Source organism: Macaca nemestrina, chromosome 20, assembly GCF_043159975.1.
Source record: "Macaca nemestrina isolate mMacNem1 chromosome 20, mMacNem.hap1, whole genome shotgun sequence".
NCBI lineage: Eukaryota > Metazoa > Chordata > Mammalia > Primates > Cercopithecidae > Macaca > Macaca nemestrina.
In genome coordinates this window covers 10,609,900-10,629,199 of record NC_092144.1, presented here as the reverse complement: position 1 = coordinate 10,629,199, position 19,300 = coordinate 10,609,900, and the positions used below count along the sequence as shown (strand labels likewise).

At 50.5% G+C, this 19,300-nt stretch overlaps 1 protein-coding gene across 3 annotated transcripts; it reads left to right on the top strand.

The window, feature by feature from the left end:
- Positions 1–6,779: 6,779 nt before the first annotated feature.
- LOC105473505 (SPC24 component of NDC80 kinetochore complex) lies at positions 6,780–18,466 on the top strand. Of its 3 annotated transcripts, none has more exons than XM_071086063.1 (5): positions 6,780–6,966; positions 14,459–14,603; positions 15,646–15,750; positions 15,862–15,890; positions 17,423–18,466. In XM_071086063.1, the coding sequence occupies exons 1-5, from the start codon at positions 6,807–6,809 to the stop codon at positions 17,530–17,532; spliced, it is 549 nt and encodes a 182-aa protein (XP_070942164.1). In that variant the 5' UTR covers positions 6,780–6,806; the 3' UTR covers positions 17,533–18,466. The 3 variants fall into 3 exon arrangements, with proteins under 3 accessions (XP_070942164.1, XP_024645382.2, XP_011725706.2); XM_024789614.2 differs by having other exon boundaries at positions 15,862–15,882; positions 17,288–17,524; XM_011727404.2 differs by having other exon boundaries at positions 6,783–6,966; positions 15,862–15,938; positions 16,470–18,464.
- Positions 18,467–19,300: the final 834 nt, after the last annotated feature.

Genomic DNA, 19,300 nt, shown 5'->3' with positions numbered 1-19,300 from the left:
AATTATGCCGGGCGTGGTGGCTCATGCCTATAATCCCAACACTTTGAGAGGCTGAGGCAGGTGGATCGTTTGTGTTCAAGACCAGCCTGGCCAACATGGTGAAACCACATCTCTACTAAAAATACAAAAAAATTAGCTGGGCATGGTGGTGCACGCCTGTAATCCCAGCTAATGGGGAAGCTGAAGCATAAGAATCACTTAAACTTGGAAGACAGAGGTTGCAGTGAGCCAAGATTACAGCACTGTACCCCAGCATGGGCGACAGAGTGAGGCTCCAACTCAAAAATAAATAAAGTCAATGAATTATAATTAGTTCTCAACAGCTTTACGTGGTTGGTGGCTACTGTACTGACTTGCAGATACTGAATATTGCCAGCGTACAAAATTTTGTTGAACACCTATTGTGAACACCTCAGAAAAAAAAAGATCTTTTTATTTATTTATTTATTTTTTTTTTTTGAGACAGGTTCTCACTCTGTTGCCTACCAGGGTAGAGTGCAGTGGTGCGATCATAGCTCACTGCAGCCTCAACCTCCGGGACCTCCGGGATTCAAGCAATCCTCCCACCTCAGCCTCCAGAGTGGCTGGGACTACAAGTGCGTGCCATCATGCCTGGCTAATTTTTTTTATTTTTTGTATAGACGAGGTCTCTCTATCGTGCCCAGGCTGGCCTCAAACTCCTGGGCTCAAGCAATCTGCCCCCTTCAGCCTCCCAATGTCCTGGGATTGCGGGCATGAGCTACTATGCCTGGCCTAAAAAATGGCTCTTAAGTGACTTTTGTGTTCTAATGCCAAATAATTTACAGCGATTTATTATAAAAGTCAAAATCCAGCCGGGCACAGTGGCTCACCCCTGTAATCCCAGCACGTTGGGAGGTCAAGGTGGGCATCACCTGAGGTCAGAAGTTTGAGACAAGCCTGACCAACATGGTGAAACCCCGCCTCTACTAAAAATAAAAAAATTAGCCAGGTGCGGTTGCACACGCCTGTAATCCCAGCTACTCAGGAGGCTCAGGCACAAGAATCGCTTGGACCTGGGAGGCATAGGTTGCAGTGAGCCGAGACTGTGCCACTGCACTCCAGCCTGGGCAACAGGGAGACTCCATCTCAATAAAAAAGTCAAAATTCGGGCTGAGCACGGTGGTTCACACCTGTAATCCCAGCACTTTGGGAGGCCAAGGCGGGTGGATCACCTGAGGTCAGGAGTTGGAGACCAGCCTGCCCAACATGGTGAAACCCTGTCTCTACTAAAAATACAAAATTAGCCAGGCATGGTGGCACATGCCTGTAATCCCAGGTACTTGGGAGGAGGCAGGAGAATCACTTGAACCTGGAAGGCGGAGGTTGTGGTGAGCTGAGATCACACCATTGCACTCCAGCCTGGGCAACAAGAGAGAAACTCCATCTAAAAAAAAATACTCAAAAGTCAAACAATACAGCAGTGTTTGGTGTCCTTGCAGGGTGCCATAATCCCACTTGGTAGGGATACCATTGTTGACAGTTTGGAGCATCTCCTACCAAATCTTTTTCCAATATGTTTGATCTTAATTTTTTTTTAACAGTTCTTTTTTCTTGAGGTATAAAATGAATATATTTTGGCTGGGCACAGTGGATCACGCCTGTAATCCCAGCACTTTGGGAGGCTGAGGCGGGTGGATCACCTGAGGTCAGAAATTCAAGACCAGGGCCGGGCGCGGTGGCTCAAGCCTGTAATCCCAGCACTTTGGGAGGCCGAGATGGGCGGATCACGAGGTCAGGAGATCGAGACCATCCTGGCTAACTCGGTGAAACCCCGTCTCTACTAGAAAAATACAAAAAACTAGCCGGGCGAGATGGCGGGCGCCTGTAGTCCCAGCTACTTGGGGGGCTGAGGCAGGAGAATGGCGTGAACCCATGAGGCAGAGCTTGCAGTGAGCTGAGATCCGGCCACTGCACTCCAGCCTGGGCCACAGAGCCAGACTCCGTCTCAAAAAAAAAAAAAAAAAAAAGAAATTCAAGACCAGCCTGGCCAAGATGGTGAAATCCCACTTCTGCTAAAAATACAAAAAAATTAGCCGGGCATGGTGACAGGCATGGTGACAGCTACTCCAGAGGCTGAGGCAGGAGAATCGCTTGACCCCAGCCGGAGGTTGCAGCGAGCTGAGAACGCGCTACTGCACTCCAGCCTGAGTGACAGAGTGAGACTCTGTCTCACAAAAAAAAAAAAAAAAAAAAAAAGCCAGGCTTGGTGGCTCACGCCTGTAATCCCAGCACTTTGAGAGGCCAAAGCGGGTGGATCACAAGGTCAGGAGATCGAGACCATCCTGGCTAACACGGTTAAACCCCGTCTCTACTAAAAGTACAAAAGAAATTAGCCGGGTGTGGTGGCGGGCGCCTGTAGTACCAGCTACTCTGGAGGCTGAGGCAGGAGAATGGCGTGAACCCGGGAGGCGGAGCTTGCAGTGAGCCGAGATGGCGCCACTGCACTCCAGCCTGCGGGACAGAGCGAGACTCTGTCTCAAAAAAAAAAAAAAAAAAAAAAAAAAGTGTGTGTGTGTGTGTGGGTGTGTGTGTGTGTGTGTATATATATATATATATATATATATATATATATATATATATATATATAGTGCACAAATGGTGCACAAAAGTGTTAAGCTCCATCCATGACTTTTTTGCAAGGCACGCCTAAGTCACCGGCACCAGAACTGGAAAAGGAGTATCATTGGCCCCAGCAGCCCACGGGCCCCTCCCCTCAGATCTTCCAGCGGTGATCATATCTCCTGACTTCTCATTTCCTCTGTTTATCCGCTAGGCTGTTCAGCCAGGAGATAACAGAAGGTTTTAGAAAGCCCCAGAAATGTTATACTAAAGAGCGTGTTTCTAGGCAGAAGGTCCATTACTCTTGTTAATTTCCTCTGGATTTGTGAGCCAAGAAGCCCTTGTCTTAGGAAATAAACTGTTTCTCACAAAGCAATTGCCAGTTCCATTTGTCATTATCTTTATTTCTCTCGTTCAGCTCACCCTTAAGACCGTATTTCCCCGTCATGCAGTTTCTTGCTTTGCTTTTTTTTTTTTAAGTAGATTTTTAATTTTAATTGTGGTAAAATATACATGACATAAAATGTACCACTTTAAACATTTTGAAGTGCAGAGTTCAATGGCATTAAGCACATTCACACTGTTGTGCAACCATCACCACCATCCATCTCCAGAACTTTCTCAGTTTGCAAAACTGAAACTCTGTCCCCATGAAACACTCACTCCCCATCCTCCTCCCCAGCCCCTGGGACCCACTGTTCTACGTTCTGCTTTTATGAATCTGACGACTCTAGGGACCTCCTATAAGTGGAATCACACAGTGTTTGTCTTTTTGTGTCTGGCTTATTTCACTGAACATGTCTTCATCCACCTTGTGGCATGTGTCAGAATTTCCTTTCTCTTTGTGGGGGGTGGGGATGGAGTTTCACTGTTGTTGCTCAGGCAGGAGTGCAGTGGTGCCATCTCAGCTCACTGCAACCTCCACCTCCCGGGTTCAGGTGATTCTCCTGTCTCAGCCTCCCATGTATCAGGGATTACACGTGCGCACCAGAGCAAGACTCCATCTCAAAAAAAAAAAAAAAAAAATTGCGTTGTTGAGATGAACCACGTTTTGTTTATTAATTCTTCTATCTAAGGACACTTGTGCTGTTTTCACCCTTTGGCTATTGTGAATAATGGCTGCTGTGAACATGGACTTGCAAATATATGTCCTACAACCTCCTTTCTTTCTTTTTTTCTTTTTTTTTTTTGAGACAGAGTTTCACTCTTGTTGCCCAGGCTGGAGTGCAATGGCGCGATCTCAGCTCACCGCAACCTCCGCCTCCCAGGTTCAAGCGATTCTCCTGCCTCAGCCTCCCTAGTAGCTGGGATTACAGGCACGTGCCACCACGCCCGGCTAATTTTGTATTTTTAGCAGAGATGGAGTTTCTCCATGTTGGTCAGGCTAGTCTCGAACTCCTGACCTCAGGTGATCCGACCGCCTTGGCCTCCCAAAGTGCTGGGATTACAGGCATGAGCCACTGAGCCTAGTCCAACAACCTGCTTTCAATTCTTCTGGGGACATACCCAGAAGTGGAATTGCTGATATGGTAATACTATTTTTAATTTTTTGAGGAACTGCCATACTGTTTCCCGCAGCAGTTGCACCATTTTACATTCTCAGCAAGGGTACACAGTATTCCAATTTCTCTACCTCTTGATCAACACTTGTTATTTTCCAGGTTGCTTGGCTGGTTGGTTGGTTTTGGACAGTAGCCATCCTAATGGCTGTGAAGTGGTTCTCGCTTTGCTTTTTTGGAAGGGAGGTGGGCGGGTGGCATTTTTCCACAGGAGCCTTTATATCTATCAGGCTCGAGTTGCACAATCTTGCCTGGCTTATCTCCGGGACACCTCCTGGCAGCTAATAAGAAAGGGCTATCTTTAGCCACTCTGGCTTAGAAAGGTTAGGAACCTGCCAAGGTCACAGGTAAACTGCAGCGTCAGAAAGTGAACCCAAGGTCTTATCCCCTCTTGCTTTCACTCTGCATAATTGTTATTCACTGCCTTTAGGCACAAAGAAGGTGAATTCTATGCCAAGATCACACAGCTGGTCTAGAAGCCATGCTCTCAGGCACCAAAGGGTGACACCCACCTGTAGTCCCGGCTACTTGGAAGGCTGAAATGAAAGGATCACCTGAGCCACTGCACTTCAGCCTGGGGGACAGAACAAGACCCCATATCAAACAAACAAACAAAAAAAAAAAAAAAAAGGAAGAAAAGAAGGCCGGGCACAGTGGCTCACACCTGTAATCCCAGCACTTTGGGAGGCCGAGGCAGGTGGATCACCTGAGGTTGGGAGTTCAAGACCAGCTTGACCAACATGGAGAAACCCTGTCTCTACTAAAAATACAAAATGAACTGTGCGTGGTGATGCATGCCTATAATCCCAGCTACTCTGAAGGTTGAGGCAGGAGAATCACTTGAATCTGGGAGGTGGGGGTTGCAGCGAGCCGAGATCATGCCATTGCACTCTCCAACAAGAGTGAAACTGTCTCAAAAGAAAAAAAAAAAAAAAAAAAAAGAAAAAAAATCATAGGAAAGCAACGAGATGTTCTTTAGGTGGTAGCACACATAAAAATGATGTCAGGCTGGGTATGGTGGCTCATGCCTATAATCCCAGCACTTTGGGAACCTGAGGCAGGCGGATCACGAGGTCAGGAGTTCGAGACCAGCATGGCTAACATAGTGAAACCCCGTCTCTACTAAAAATACAAAAAATTAGCCGGGTGTGGTGGCTGGTGTCTGTAATCCCAGCTGCTCAGGAGGCTGATGCAGGAGAATGCCTTGAACCCAGGAAGCGGAGGTTGTAGTGAGCCGAGATCGCGCCATTGCACTCCAGCCTGGGCAACAGAGTGAGACTCCATCTCAAAAAAAAAAAAAAAAAAAAAAAAAGCCATCTTAACATCTTTTTTTTTTTTTTTTTTTTTTTTTTTTTTTTTTTGAGACGGAGTCTCACGCTGTTGCCCAGGCTGGAGTGCAGTGGCGGGATCTCGGCTCACTGCAAGCTCCGCCTCCCGGGTTCCCGCCATTCTCCTGCCTCAGCCTCCTGAGTAGCTGGGACTACAGGCGCCCGCCACCGCGCCCGGCTAATTTTTTGTATTTTTAGTAGAGACGGGGTTTCACTGTGGTCTCGATCTCCTGACCTTGTGATCCGCCCGCCTCGGCCTCCCAAAGTGCTGGGATTACAGGCTTGAGCCACCGCGCCCGGCCCATCTTAACATCTTAATCGTTTCTTGCAGAAATACCAGTGTCTAGCATGGAACCAGCTCGTTAAGAGTCAGCACTGATCTTTTCTTTGTTTTGTTTTGTTTTGTTTTGTTTTGAGACAGGCTGGTTTCGAACTCCAGGGCTCAAGCGATCCTCCTGCCTTAGCCTCCCAAAGAGCTGAGACTTACGGGCGTGAGCCACTGCACCCAGCTATATGCTAGGATTCTATGTATGTTTCATTAAACAACCATATAGCACCTACCGAATAGCAGACACTATCACGCCAGGCTGGGCTCGGTGGCTCACGCCTGTAATCCCAGTACTTTGGGAGGCGGAGGCAGGAGGATTGCTGGAGGCCCGAGGTCGAAGATGCAACGGATTGTGCCACTGCACTTCAGCCTGAGTGACAGAGCAATCAATACCTTGTCGCTAAAAAAAAAGCAATAAGAATTCTCACGTCAACCCTGACATAGGCACTAGTATGACCCTCATTTTACTATGGAGGAAAGTACCGCACATAGGGGTGAAATCTGCCCAGGGTGACACAGCTAGTAAGTGGCAACGCTGGGATTCGAACCCAGTAACTTGGCTACAGACGCCATATTTCTATGCAGCCTCTCATAGAATCTGCTTATTCTCTATGCTTATTGTGTGTATCCCACGCACACACTGTAGGATGTAAGTTCCAGGAGAAGCTGCTTGAGGCTTTGCCTTTAGAACCCGGCCCTGCACAGAGCAGGCGCTCGACCTATGGAGAAATAAACAGCCGCTTTCCATCCCGCGCAGGCGCATCGGGAGGGCTAACGGAGCCTCTCGCTTCCTGCGCCGATTGGTCATCGCCGATGACTGACGGAGGAGTGGTCGCAGGCGCACCAGGCCAGACCCTAGGCGGCTTCCCCCAGTCTAAGACGCTGCTCCCTATGCCTATTGGCTATTGCTTATGACTGACGTAGAAAAATTCCAATGGAAAGCAACCTCTTCGGGAAGAGGGCGGACTCCGCGGGCAGTCAAATTTGCGCGGGTTGGGGCCCGGCGTAGTCATGGCCGCCTTCCGCGACATAGAGGAGGTGAGCCAGGGGTTGCTCAGCCTGCTGGGCGCCAACCGCGCCGAGGCGCAGCAGAGACGGCTGCTGGGGCGCCACGAGCAGGTGGTGGAGCGGCTGCTGGAGACGCAAGACGGTGCCGAGCAGCAGCTGCGAGGTGAGGGCTGGAGCGTGGGCGCGGGCCCACGGGGAACAGGGCCCGGGTGCTGGGAGCGGGCAACCAGGCCGACCTCAACACTCCTTCTTTCCTGGACTCTTCCATCTCCTGCCCCATCCCCTCTGGGACGGCCGCCTCTGAGCCCTCCGGGCTTTATGATAGCAACCATCCCCCGCCCCCCAGGGGTTTAGTGGTAAATATAGGAGCCCGGAGGGGTTGGCGTCTTCTGAGCGCTCCGTGAGCAGGAGCTGGGGGTCTCAGGGTTTGAATTGGAGCTCAGGAGTCAAAGCTCCAGGTTTGCATCTCCGCACCCGTCCCCATGTCCGCTGTGAGACTTGAGGTGAGTTTCCTAGCTTCTCTGTGCCTCAGCTTCCTTCCCTGTCAAATAGTTATGACAATAGCCCATCCCTTCTTCCTGAAGGCATTCAGATGTTTTATGGATTACCTGCTGCTGCCAGGCCCTGGGCTCACAGCAACCTCCACCTCCCGGCTTCAAGATATTCTCCTACCTCAGCCTCCTGAGTAGCTGGGATTACAGGTGCTTGCCACCACACCCGCCTAATTTTTGTACTTTTAGTAGAGATGGGGTTTCACCACATTGACCAGGCTGGTCTCCAGCTCCTGACCTCAGGTAATCTGCCTGCCTTGGCCTCCCATAGTACTGGGACTGCAGGCGTGAGCCACTGTGCCTGGCCCATCTTCACCATTTTTTTTTTTTTTTTTTTTTTTTTTGAGACGGAGTCTCTCTCTGTCGCCCAGGCTGGAGTGCAGTGGCCCAATCTCGGCTCACTACAAGCTCCGCCTCCCGGGTTTACGCCATTCTCCTGCCTCATCCTCCCGAGTAGCTGGGACTACAGGCGCCCGCCACCTCGCCCGGCTAGTTTTATGTATTTTTAGTAGAGACGGGGTTTCACCGGGTTAGCCAGGATGGTCTCGATTTCCTGACCTCGTGATCCGCCCGTCTCGGCCTCCCAAAGTGCTGGGACTGCAGGCATGAGCCACCGCGCCCGGCCCATCTTCACTATTTTTAACTGCACAGTCCAGTGGCGTTAAGCACATTCACACTGCTGTGCAACCATCATCACCATCATCTACCTCCAGAACTTTCTCACCTTTCCCAACTGAAGCTCTGCCCCCATAAAACAGTCACTCCCCATCCCCTTCTCAGACCCTGGCACCCACCAGGGATCTACTTTCTGTCTCAACTTTGACTCCTCTAGGAACTTCACAGAGGAATTGTACAATATCTACCCTTCATAGTGGAATCATACAATATCTACCCTTTCGTGTCTGGCTTATTTCACGGAGCATAATGTCCTCCAGGTTCATCCATGTTATAGCCTATGTCAGAATTTCCTTCCATTTTATTTACTTATTGTGAGACAGAGTCTCACTCCATTGCCCAGGCTGTAATACAGTGGTGTGATCTTGGCTGACTGCAACCTCTGCCTCCCATACTCAAGTGATCCTCTCACCTCAGCCTCCCATGTAGCTGAGAAGACACTTATGCACCACCATGCCCGGCTAATTTTTGTATTTTTAGTAGAGACAGGGTTTCACCATGTTGGCTAGGCTGGTCTTGAACTCCCAGCCTCAAGTGATCATCCGCCTCGGCCTCCCAAAGTGCTGGGATGACAAGTGTGAGCCACCGCACCCAGCCAGAATTTCCTTCCATTTTAAAGCTGAGTCATATTCCATGATATAGAAGGATGGACCTCATTGTGTTAATTCATTCATCCATCCATGGACACTTGAGTTGTATCCACCTTTTGGCTGTGGTGAATAACACTGGTATGAACACGAGTGACCAAATATCTCTTCAAGATTCTATTTTTTTTTTTTTTTCAAGACAGAGTCTTGCTCTGTCGCCCAGGCTGGAGTGCAGTGGCGTGATCTTTGCTCACTGCAACCTGTGCCTCCCGGGTTCAAGCGATTCTCCTGCCTCAGCTTGCCAAGTAGCTGGGATTACAGGCACGTGCCAACACGCCCAGCTAATTTTTGTATTCTTAGTAAAGACAGGGTTTCACCATGTTGACCAGGCTGGTCTCGAACTCTTGACCTCGTGATCTGCCCGCCTCGGTCTTCCAAAGTGCTGGGAATATAGGCATGAACCACTGCACCCAGCCCAAGACTCTAGTTTCAATTCTTTTTTGTATTCAGCCAGAAGCAGATCAAATGGTAATTCAAAGTTTAATTTCTGAGGAACTGCCATACAGTTCTTGACAGCTGCAGCGCCAGGGGTTTCGGATGCCTTGTACAGTCACATTTTATGAGGAGGCCTGGGCTGAGCCTTGATTGGCCTATGGAGTCGGCCACAGGATAGCTCACGAATGGTGTTCCCGGCAGCGTGGATTGCAAATGCAAAGGTCAGGAGGTGAGAATGAACTTGGCGAGCAGAAGATGAGCTCAGCAGCCGCCTGACTGCCAGGCCTGGTGAGCACCCAGGAGGAGTCTGAATATTATCCGAGTGTAATGTCCCAGGCAGGCTCTTCCCTCCTTCCCTCCTCCTCCTTCCACCCCTCCATTAACTCCCCCTCCTTTGATGGCTTAGGAGAACGGTGTGACTCAGCCAGCCTGGCTGTTAGCAGAATGGATGAGTCTGGGGCCAAGAAAACTGAGAGTCAGGATCCAGGGATCCTGGGCTTTGGGTCAAACAGATCCAGTTCATATCCTAGGTTTGGAGCTATGTACCTGTGGGCGAGTCACTGAACTTCTCTGTCTCTGGACCTGTTTTTCATGTCGCAGATGCGGGGCAGAGGAGTTAAAGTACACTCTTAGGCTGGCTGGGCGCAGTGGCTCATGCCTGTCATCCCAACATTTTGGGAGGCTGAGGTGGGTGGATCACTTGAGACCGGGAGTTCAAGACCAGCCTGGTCAACATGGTGAAACCCTGTCTCTACTAAAAATAAAAAAATTAGCCAGGTATGGTGGCGCATGCCTGTAATCCCAGCTACTCGGGAGACTGAGGCAGGAGAATAGCTTGAACCTGGGAAGCAGAGATTGCAGTGAGCTGAGATCATGCCACTGTACTCCAGCCTAGGCAACAGAGCGAGATTCTGTCTCAAACATAATAATAAAATAAAAGTTTAAAAAAAAAAAAAAAGTGCTGGGCGCGGTGGCTCATGCCTGTAATCCCAGCACTTTGGGAGGCCAAGGCGGGCGGATCACGAGGTCAAGAGATCGAGACCATCCTGGCTAACACGGTGAAACCCCATCTCTACTAAAAATACAAAAAAAATTAGCCGGGCATGGTGGCGGGCGCCTGTAGTCCCAGCTACCCGGGAGGCTGAGGCAGGAGAATGGCATGAACCCGAGAGGCAGAGCTTGCAGTGAGCTGAGATCGTGCCACTGCACTCCAGCCTGGGCGACAGAGCAAGACTCTGTCTCAAAAAAAAAAAAAAAAAGGCTGGGTGCAGTGGCTCACAGCTGTAATCTAAGCACTTTGGGAGGCCGAGGCGAGCGGATCACGAGGTCAGGAGTTCCAGACCAGCCTGGCCAACATGGTGAAACCCCGTCTCTAGTAAAAATATAAAAATTAGCCAGGCGTGGTGGTGGGTACCTGTAATCCCAGCTACTCAGAAGGCTGAGGCAGGAGAATCACTTGAACCTGGGAGGTGGAGGTTGCAATGAGCTGAGACCGTGCCATTGCATTCCAGCCTGGGTGACAGAGCGAGACTCCATCTTTTAAAAAAAAAAAAAAAAAAAAGTGTCCCCTCAGAGAGCTGTGTGAGAATATGTCAAGTAGGAGCATCTTATAATGAACGGCCATGGGGTAGAGATTACTACTCAGGGAAGAATTCAAGAAGAGTCCATTGTCCCTCGGGAGGGCGGACAGACAGCGGGTGGGAAGGCTGTGTGAGCCAGCCGGAGCCTCAGCTGTCCTAACAGGAAATCAGCAGGCACCATCCGAACCAGACCCATCAAGAAATAGCAGCATAAGCAAGTTACTTAGAAATGTGGGGGCCAGTGCCAGAGAAAACAGCTAAAACTTGAAAGTGGCTGCTTCAGAGGGGCGGAGAGGCTTGGAGAAGGGTGTGTGCATGTGTGTTTATGTTTGCAGAACCATATACATGTCATACTGTGATTGCAAATAACTTAATGTGAGTTTCTAAAACTTAAACATGGGCCTTTTGGGAAGCATTTAATCTGCTTTCTCTGAGTTGGCAGGTTTCTAGGAAGGAACAGTAGCCATTTTTGTTTTGGTTTGGTTTGGTTTGGGTTTTTGAGAAAGGATCTCTCTCTGTCACCCAGGCTGGAGTGCAGTGGCACAGTGACAGCAGTTATAGCTCACTGCAGCCTCAACCTCCCTGGTTCAGGTGATCCTCCCATCTCAGCCTCCTAAGTAGTTGGGACTACAGGTACACACCACAACGCCCAGTTAATTGTTTGTATTTTTAGTAGAGATGGGGTTTTGCCGTGTTGCCTACGGTGGTCTCAAACTCCTGGATCCAAGCGATTCTTCTGCCTTGGCCTCTCAAAGTGCTGGGATTCCAGTCATGAGCCACTGTGCCCAGCCACCAGTAGTGTTTTTTGTTTTTTTTTTTATAAGACAGAGTTTTGCTCTTGTTGCTCAGGCTGGAGTGCAGTGGCACGATGTCGGCTCACCACAATCTCCTCCTCCCGGGTTCAAGCGATTCTCCTGCCTCGGCGTCCCGAGTAGCTGGGATTACAGGCATGCGCCACCACACCTGGCTAATTTTGTATTTTTAGTAGAGACGGGGTTTCTCTGTGTTAGTCAGGCTGGTCTCGAACTCCCGACCTCAGGAATCCACCCGCCTCGGCCTCCCAAAGTGCTGAGATTACAGGCGTGAGCCACTGTGCCAAGCCTTTTTTTTTTCCCCCCCGGCAAGGTCACATATTTTATTTTCCTTTTTTTTTTTTTTTTTTTTTACTATTATTATTATACTTTAAGTTCTGGGATATCTGTGCAGAATGTGCAGGTTTGTTACATAGGTATACACATGCCATGGTGGTTTGCTGCACCCATCAACCCATCCCCATCATCTACATTAGGTATTTCTCCTAATGTCATCCCTCCCCTAGCCCCCAACCCCCTAATTTTTGTATTTTTAGTAGAGACGGGGTTTCACTGTGTTGGCCAGGCTAGTCTCGAACTCCTGACCTCGTCATCTGCCTGCCTCAGCCTCCCAAAGTGCTGGGATTACAAGCGTGAGCCACCGTGCCTGGCCTAATTTTTGTATTTCTAGTAGAGACAGGATTTTACCATGTTGGCAAGGCTGGTCTTGAACTCCTGACCTCAAATGATCCACCCACCTTGGCCTCCCAAATTGCTGGGATTACAGGCGTGAGCCACCGCACCTGGCCAAGATGTTTTTGCTCTTTCTGGGTGTTCAATACCTTTTTTTTTTTTTTTTTTTTTTTTTTGAGACGGAGTCTCGCTCTGTCGCCCAGGCTGGAGTGCAGTGGCCGGATCTCAGCTCACTGCAAGCTCCGCCTCCTGGGTTCACGCCATTCTCCTGCCTCAGCCTCCCGAGTAGCTGGGACTACAGGCGCCCGCCACCTTGCCTGGCTAGTTTTTTTTTGTATTTTTTAGTAGAGACAGGGTTTCACCGTGTTAGCCAGGATGGTCTCGATCTCCTGACCTCGTGATCCGCCCGCCTCGGCCTCCCAAAGTGCTGGGATTACAGGCTTGAGCCACCGCACCCGGCCTCAACACATTTTTATTTCGGGTAGGTGCTGGAGACAAAAAGTGAATAGAAGATGCGGTATCTGATTTGAAGTAGAAAGGTGAGGAAGGAATAATTCAGTGTGCCGGGGCTGTCCTGGAAGCACAGCTGCACTCTGGGAGGGAGAGGAGAGCGCCCCACTGCCTGAGCTGGGCATCACCCAGGAGGCCTTGAAGGCCAGGTATGGGTGTGCCTGCTGGGCGGGAGCATGGGGACATTCCATGGAGCACAGGGGCCCAGGTGAGAACTGAGGCGTATGTGCAAAATGATGAGCAGAGAGAAAAGTTCATGGTAGGGAGAAAGAAGGCTGTTTAGGATTGTGAAGATGTGAAAGGAGATCTGGGCTTTATCCTGGAGACACTGGGGAGCCATGGTAGGTCTTTGAGCAGGGGAGTGACTTCCCACTTGGCCTCTCATGCAGCAGAGAGCAGAATGGATTGGCAGATTGGCTTAGGGAGAGACCAAAACATCAGGCGGGGTAGGAGGAGCAGCAGGAAAGCTGTTAGGGTGGTCTCGGAGGGATGGGGGACCTGCATGAGGAAGATGAGGAGTGGAGCTGAGCAGGAGGAAGGGAGCTACCAGGCTTGCAAGGCTCATTGGATGTGGAAAGTGAGTCCTGTGCTTCTTGCTATAAATGTGTGTGTGAGTGTGTGTGTGTGTGTGTCTTTGTGTCTGTGTGAGACAGTCTCACTCTGTCACTCAGACTGGAATGCAGTGGCGCCATCTTGGATCACTGCAGCCTCAACATCCTGGGCTCACGGGATCCTCCCACCTCAGCCTCCCAAGCAGCTAGGATTGCAGACCTGTGCCACCACAGCCGGCTAATTTTTTTTCACTTTTTTTTTTTTTTTTTTTTAAGACGGAGTTTCGCTCTTGTTGCCCAGGCTGGAGTACAATGACGCGATCTCAACTCACTGCAGCCTCTGCCTCCTGGGTTCAAGTGATTCTCCTGTCTCAGTCTCCTGAGTAGTTGGGATTACAGGCATGCACCACCATACCTGGCTAATTTTGTATTTTTGGTAGAGATGGGGTTTCTCCGTGTTGGTCAGGCTAGTCTCGAACTCCCAACCTCAGGTGATCTGCCTGCCCCGGCCTCCCAAAATGCTGGGATTACAGGTGTGAGCCACTGTGCCCAGCCTTTTTTTTTTTTTTTTTGAGATGGAGTTTCACTCAGCCGCCCAGGCTGGAGTACAGTGGTGCAATCTCGGCTCACTGCAGCCTCCACCTCCTGGGTTCAAGTGATTCTCCTGCCTCAGCCTCCCAAGTAGCTAGGATTACAGGCACCTGCCACCACATCCAGCTAATTTTTTGTGTTTTTAATAGTGACGGGATTTTACCACGTTGACAAGGCTGGTCTTGAACTCCCGACCTCAGGTGATCTGCCCGGCTTCGACCTCCCAAAGTTCTGGGATTACAGGTGTGAACCACCACGCCCTGCCTAATTTTTTTAGTTTTGTAGAGAGAGGATCTCCCTATGTTGCCCAGGCCTGAACTCTTGGCCTCAAGCAATCCTCCTGCCTCAGGCTCCCAAAGTGCTGGGATTACAGGCATGAGCCACCATGTCTGGCCAACTATTTTGTTATAAACTATTTTAGGTGTGTGAAGAAGGATGAGGTTTTATCTTTGGTGTATTTAAATGTGTTTTGGTGAAACAGTAGTTGTACAAGTTGCCAGTGGAACTCTCTGGACAGGGCTGCAGACAAGAAGGGGCATGTTTCTTGCCAGTGGAGGTGGTGAACCACCTTCTCTCTGCTCTCCTTGGGGAAGGACAGACCCTAGGGAGCCTGCTTCTCTCCACCCTGCAGAGATCCTCACCATGGAAAAGGAAGTGGCCCAGAACCTTCTCAACGCAAAAGAGCAGGTGCACCAGGGAGGCGTGGAGCTGCAGCAGCTGGAAACCGGGTTTCAGGAGGCCGGGGAGGAGGACGCCCATCTGAAGGCCAGCCTCCTATATCCTTTTCTGCTAGGGGTCAGCCTTGCTAGAAAACACGCATAGGGCCAGCCGCAGTGGCTCGCGCCTATAATCCCAGCACTTTGGGAAGCCCAGGTGGGAGGATCCTGTTGCCCAGGAGTTGGACACCAGCCTGGGCAACAGAGACCCTGTCTCTACAAAAATAAAAAAATTAAGCCGGGCGTGGTGGCTCACGCCTGTAATCCTAGCACTTTGGGAGGCTGAGGCGGGCGGATCACGAGGTCAGGAGATCGAGACCATCCTGGCTAACACAGTGAAACCCCGTCTCTACTAAAAATACAAAAAAAATTAGCCAGGCGTGGTGTCCGGTGCCTGTTTCCAGCTACTCAGGAGGCTGAGGCAGGAGAATGCCGTGAGCCCAGGAGGCGGAGCTTGCAGTGAGCTGAGATCGCGCCACTGCACTCCAGCCTGGGCAACAGAGTGAGACTTTGTCTCAATAAGTAAATAAATAAATACATGAATAAATAAGCAAGCAAGCTGGGCATGGTGGTACATGCCTGTAGTCTCAGCTACTTGGGAGGCCGAGGTGGAAGGATTACTTGGGCCTGGGAGATTGAGGCTGCACTCCAACCTGGGTGACAGAGCAAGACCCTGTCTCAAAAAAAAAAAAAAAAAAAAAAACAGAAAGAAAAGACCAGGCACAGTGACTCACACCTGTAATCACAGCACTTTGGGAGGCTGAAGCAGACAGATCACTTGAGGTCAGGAGTTCGAGACCAGCCTGGCCAACATGGTGAAATCCTGCCTCTACTAAAAATACACGAATTAGCAGGAGGTGGTGGTGTGCGCCTATAATTCCAGCTACTCAGGAGGCAGGGGCTTGAGAATCACTTGAACCTGGGAGGCGGAGGTTGCAGTGAGCTGAGATCACGCCACTGCACTCCAGCCTGGGTGACAAAGCAAAACTCTGACTCAAAGTAGAAAGTGTGCGTAGATAGAGCCAAGACACTGGGCCTCCCAGCTGCAGTTAGCGCAGGGGCAGCCCTCTCAAAAGCTGGGGTCCTTAACGACCTGTCCTACTCAGCTCACCAGAGAGCTGGAAGAGCTCAAGGAGATCGAGGCAGATCTGGAGCGACAGGAGAAGGAGGTCGACGAGGACATGACAGTCACAATCCCCTCGGCCGTGTAGGTTCTGCCAAAGCATGTGCCTGCCTGTGCCTCCTTGTGCAGTCCGGCTCTTGGTTGAAGTCAGTGCTGGGTAACTTACTTTCTTTTTTTTTTTTTGTCTTCCTGTAGGTACGTGGCTCAACTTTACCACCAAATTAGTAAAATTGAGTGGGATTATGAGTGTGAACCAGGGATGATCAAAGGCAGTATCCTTTTTGGGGAGCCATTTTAACCCTTATGCACTGTAGGTAGGGATGTAAAATGGTGCATAGCAAGACCCTGTAAAAATTAGCCAGGTGTGGTAGTGTGCACCTGTAGTCCCAGCTACCTGGGAGGCTGAGGTGGGAGGATCACTTGAGGCCAGGAGTTTGAGACCAGCCTGGGTGTCAGTGAGACCCCGTGTCTACAATAAATATACAGTAAAGTATAGCAGCCCAGGTGTGGTGGCTCACGCCTGTAATCCCAGCACTTTGGGAGGCCGAGGCGGGCAGATCACCCGAGGTCGGGCGTGGTGGCATATGCCTGTAGTCCCAGCTACTCAGGAGGCCGAGGCATGAGAATCGCTTAACCCCAGGAGGCAGAGGTTGCAATGAGCCGAGATTGCACCACTGCACTCCAGTCTGGCCTACAGAATGAGACTTTTCTCTCTAAAAAAAAAAGTAAAGGCAGTATCCTTTTCCCCATGGGGTTGTGTGAGGGGCTGTGTGTCCCAGGCTTTCCTTACATCTGTGCCTCAGTCCATCATGGCCCCAGTGTGGCCCAGCCCATCCACCTGGACAGCACCCAGCTCTCCAGGAAATTCATCAGTGACTACCTCTGGAGCCTGGTGGACACCGAGTGGTAGCCAGGAGCCTCGTGGCTGCGTCTTCCACCCAGCAGGCATCTGCTGTGGTCAGATCCGTTTCAAATGAAATGTGTGCACGTAGATTTTTTTTTTTTTTTTTTTAGACAGAGTTTCATTCTTGTTGCCCAGGCTGGAGTGCAATGGCACAATGTCAGCTCACAGCAACCTCTGCCTCCCGGGTTCAAGCGATTCTCCTGCCTCAGCGTCCCAAGTAGCTGGGATTACAGGCATGTGTCACCACTCCCAGCTAATTTTTTGTATTTAGTAGAGATGGCGTTTCACCATGGTGGTCAGGCTGGTCTTGAACTCCTGACCTCAGGTGATCCACCCACCTCAGCCTCCCAAAGTGCTGGAATTACATGTGTGAACCACCGTGCCCAGCTAGACTTCTTTTTTTTTTTTGAGACGGAGTCTCGCTGTCGCCCAGGCTGGAGTGCAGTGATGTGATCTCAGCTCACCGCAAGCTCCGCCTCCCGGGTTCATGCCATTCTCCTGCCTCAGCCTCCTGAGTAGCTGCCACCACGCCCGGCTAAGTTTTTATATTTTTAGTAGAGATGGGGTTTCACCATGTTAGCCAGGATGGTCTCAATCTCCTGACTTTGTGATCCACCTACCTCGGCCTCCCCAAGTGCTGGGATTACAGGTGTGAGCCACCGTGCCTGGCTTTTTTTTTTTTTTTTTACTGGATTTCTTTTTCTCCTGATTTTGGCCTCAGCTCCTAGAGTGGCCTCAGCTCAGTAACCAACGGGAGTCGACTTATCCATGCCAGGCCTGCAGTTTCACATCTGTGGCAAGATGGGACAGATGACACTGCTGTATTCGACGACAGCTCCCAGGTGTTACAAGGCTGGCCCTTATTCATTCAGGGGGTATGTTTGAGTGCCACGGTGTGCCCAGACTCTGCTAGGCACCAGAGAGACAAGACACAAGTGACGTGGCTCTCCTCCCACTGCTGACGGAGGAGTCCACACAAAAGCAGACAACACTCTAAAACTAGAGAGAGGCCCAGATTGTGACAGGAGCCACACCAGAGTGTGCTTCATGGAGGACAGAAGCAACTTTTGTGCCAGGACTTAAAAAGATAAGCCGGGCCGAGCACAGTGGCTCAGGCCTGCAATCCCAGCACTGTAGGAGGCAGAGGCGGGCAGGTCACTTGAGCCCAGGAGTTGGAGACCAGCCTGGGGAACATGGCAAGACCCCTTCTCTATAAAAAAATTAAAAAATTTGGCCTGGCGCAGTGGCTCATGCCTGTAATCCTAGCACTTTGGGAGCTAAAACACAACACTTCCCAGCTGCCCTTGTAGTTAAGGTCTGGCCAGTGAAATGTACGTGGAAGTGTTACATGACACTTCTAGAAGGATTCTTAAATGACAAGTACAACCTTTCTTCCCCCTTCCTATTTCCTGGAATGTGGGCGTGATGGCTGGAGCCCTGGCAGCCATACTGCCACATGTACAGACGAGTGCAGTCCCTTAGGGATGACAGGAGCCTGGTTCCCTGATGATAGCAGAGCCAGATATCAACACAGACTTACAAATGGGGGAGAGAAGGGAGAGAACCAATCTCAACTTCTACCTTGTGTAAGCTGCTGGTTTGGGGGTTTTTCTGTGACAGATACCAAAATAAGTCCTAACTGATTGAAAATGTGCTCCAGTCCAGGGCCGGCCAATCAATGTGTTCATCATCCTCCCATCCTCGGTGTTTTGGGTACCACTAAGGAAAGGAGGCTTGTACACCACCTGCCTGCCTGAGGGAGGAGAGAGGGAGGTGGGGTCCCACCCACACGGTTGTCCCTGGGTACAGCTTTGTCCTTGGATGTGTTAGTTCCATGAACTTGGACTTGGGTTTCATGTCGCTTTCCATGACTGAACTTAAGTGCAATTCTTTCTTTTTTTTTTTTTTTTTTTTTTTTGAGGCGGAGTTTCGCTCTTTCGCCCAGGCTGGAGTGCAGTAGCCGGATCTCGGCTCACTGCAAGCTCCGCCTCCCGGGTTCACACCATTCTCCTGCCTCAGCCTCCCGAGTAGCTGGGACTACAGGCGCCCACCACCTCGCCTGGCTAGTTTTTTTTTGTATTTTTTAGTAGAGACGGGGTTTCACCATGTTAGCCAGGATGGTCTCGATCTCCTGACCTCGTGATCCGCCCGTCTCGGCCTCCTAAAGTGCTGGGATTACAGGCTTGAGCCACCGCGCCCGGCCTGCAATTCTTTCTTAATCAGGGGCGTTTTTAGGCAGAGGGAACAGTCAGCCTTAACAGCTTCTGAGCACATTCGGCAGACACTGAAACGGTCCATTGAGGTGACCCTCAAGTCCTGTGGGTGATAAGGCTGAACTGGTGGCCTCCAGGGAGATCAACCTAGAAAACAGGGATAAGGGCCGGGCGCGGTGGCTCACGCCTGTAATTCCAACACTTTGGGAGCCTGAGGCGGGTGGATCACAAGGTCAAGACGTCAAGACCATCCTGGCCAACATGGTGAAACCCCCCAACACTTTGGGAGGCTGAGGTGGGTGGATTACAAGGTCAGGAGATCAAGACCATCCTGGCTAACACGGTAAAACCCCATCGCTACTAAAAATATAAAAAACTAGCCTGGGCTGGGTGCCGTGGCTCACGCCTGTAATCCCAGCACTTTGGGAGGCCGAGGCGGGCGGATCATGAGGTCAGGAGATCCAGACCATCCTGGCTAACACGGTGAAACCCCGTCTCTACTAAATATACAAAAAAA

Coding starts and splice junctions, on each gene's coding strand:
- LOC105473505 (XM_011727404.2), top strand. CDS start 6,807: ATGGCCGCCTTCCGCGACATAGAGGAGGTGAGCCAGGGGTTGCTCAGC. Junction 6,967..14,458: donor TGCCGAGCAGCAGCTGCGAG/GTGAGGGCTGGA, acceptor TCCACCCTGCAG/AGATCCTCACCATGGAAAAG. Junction 14,604..15,645: donor CATCTGAAGGCCAGCCTCCT/ATATCCTTTTCT, acceptor GACCTGTCCTAC/TCAGCTCACCAGAGAGCTGG.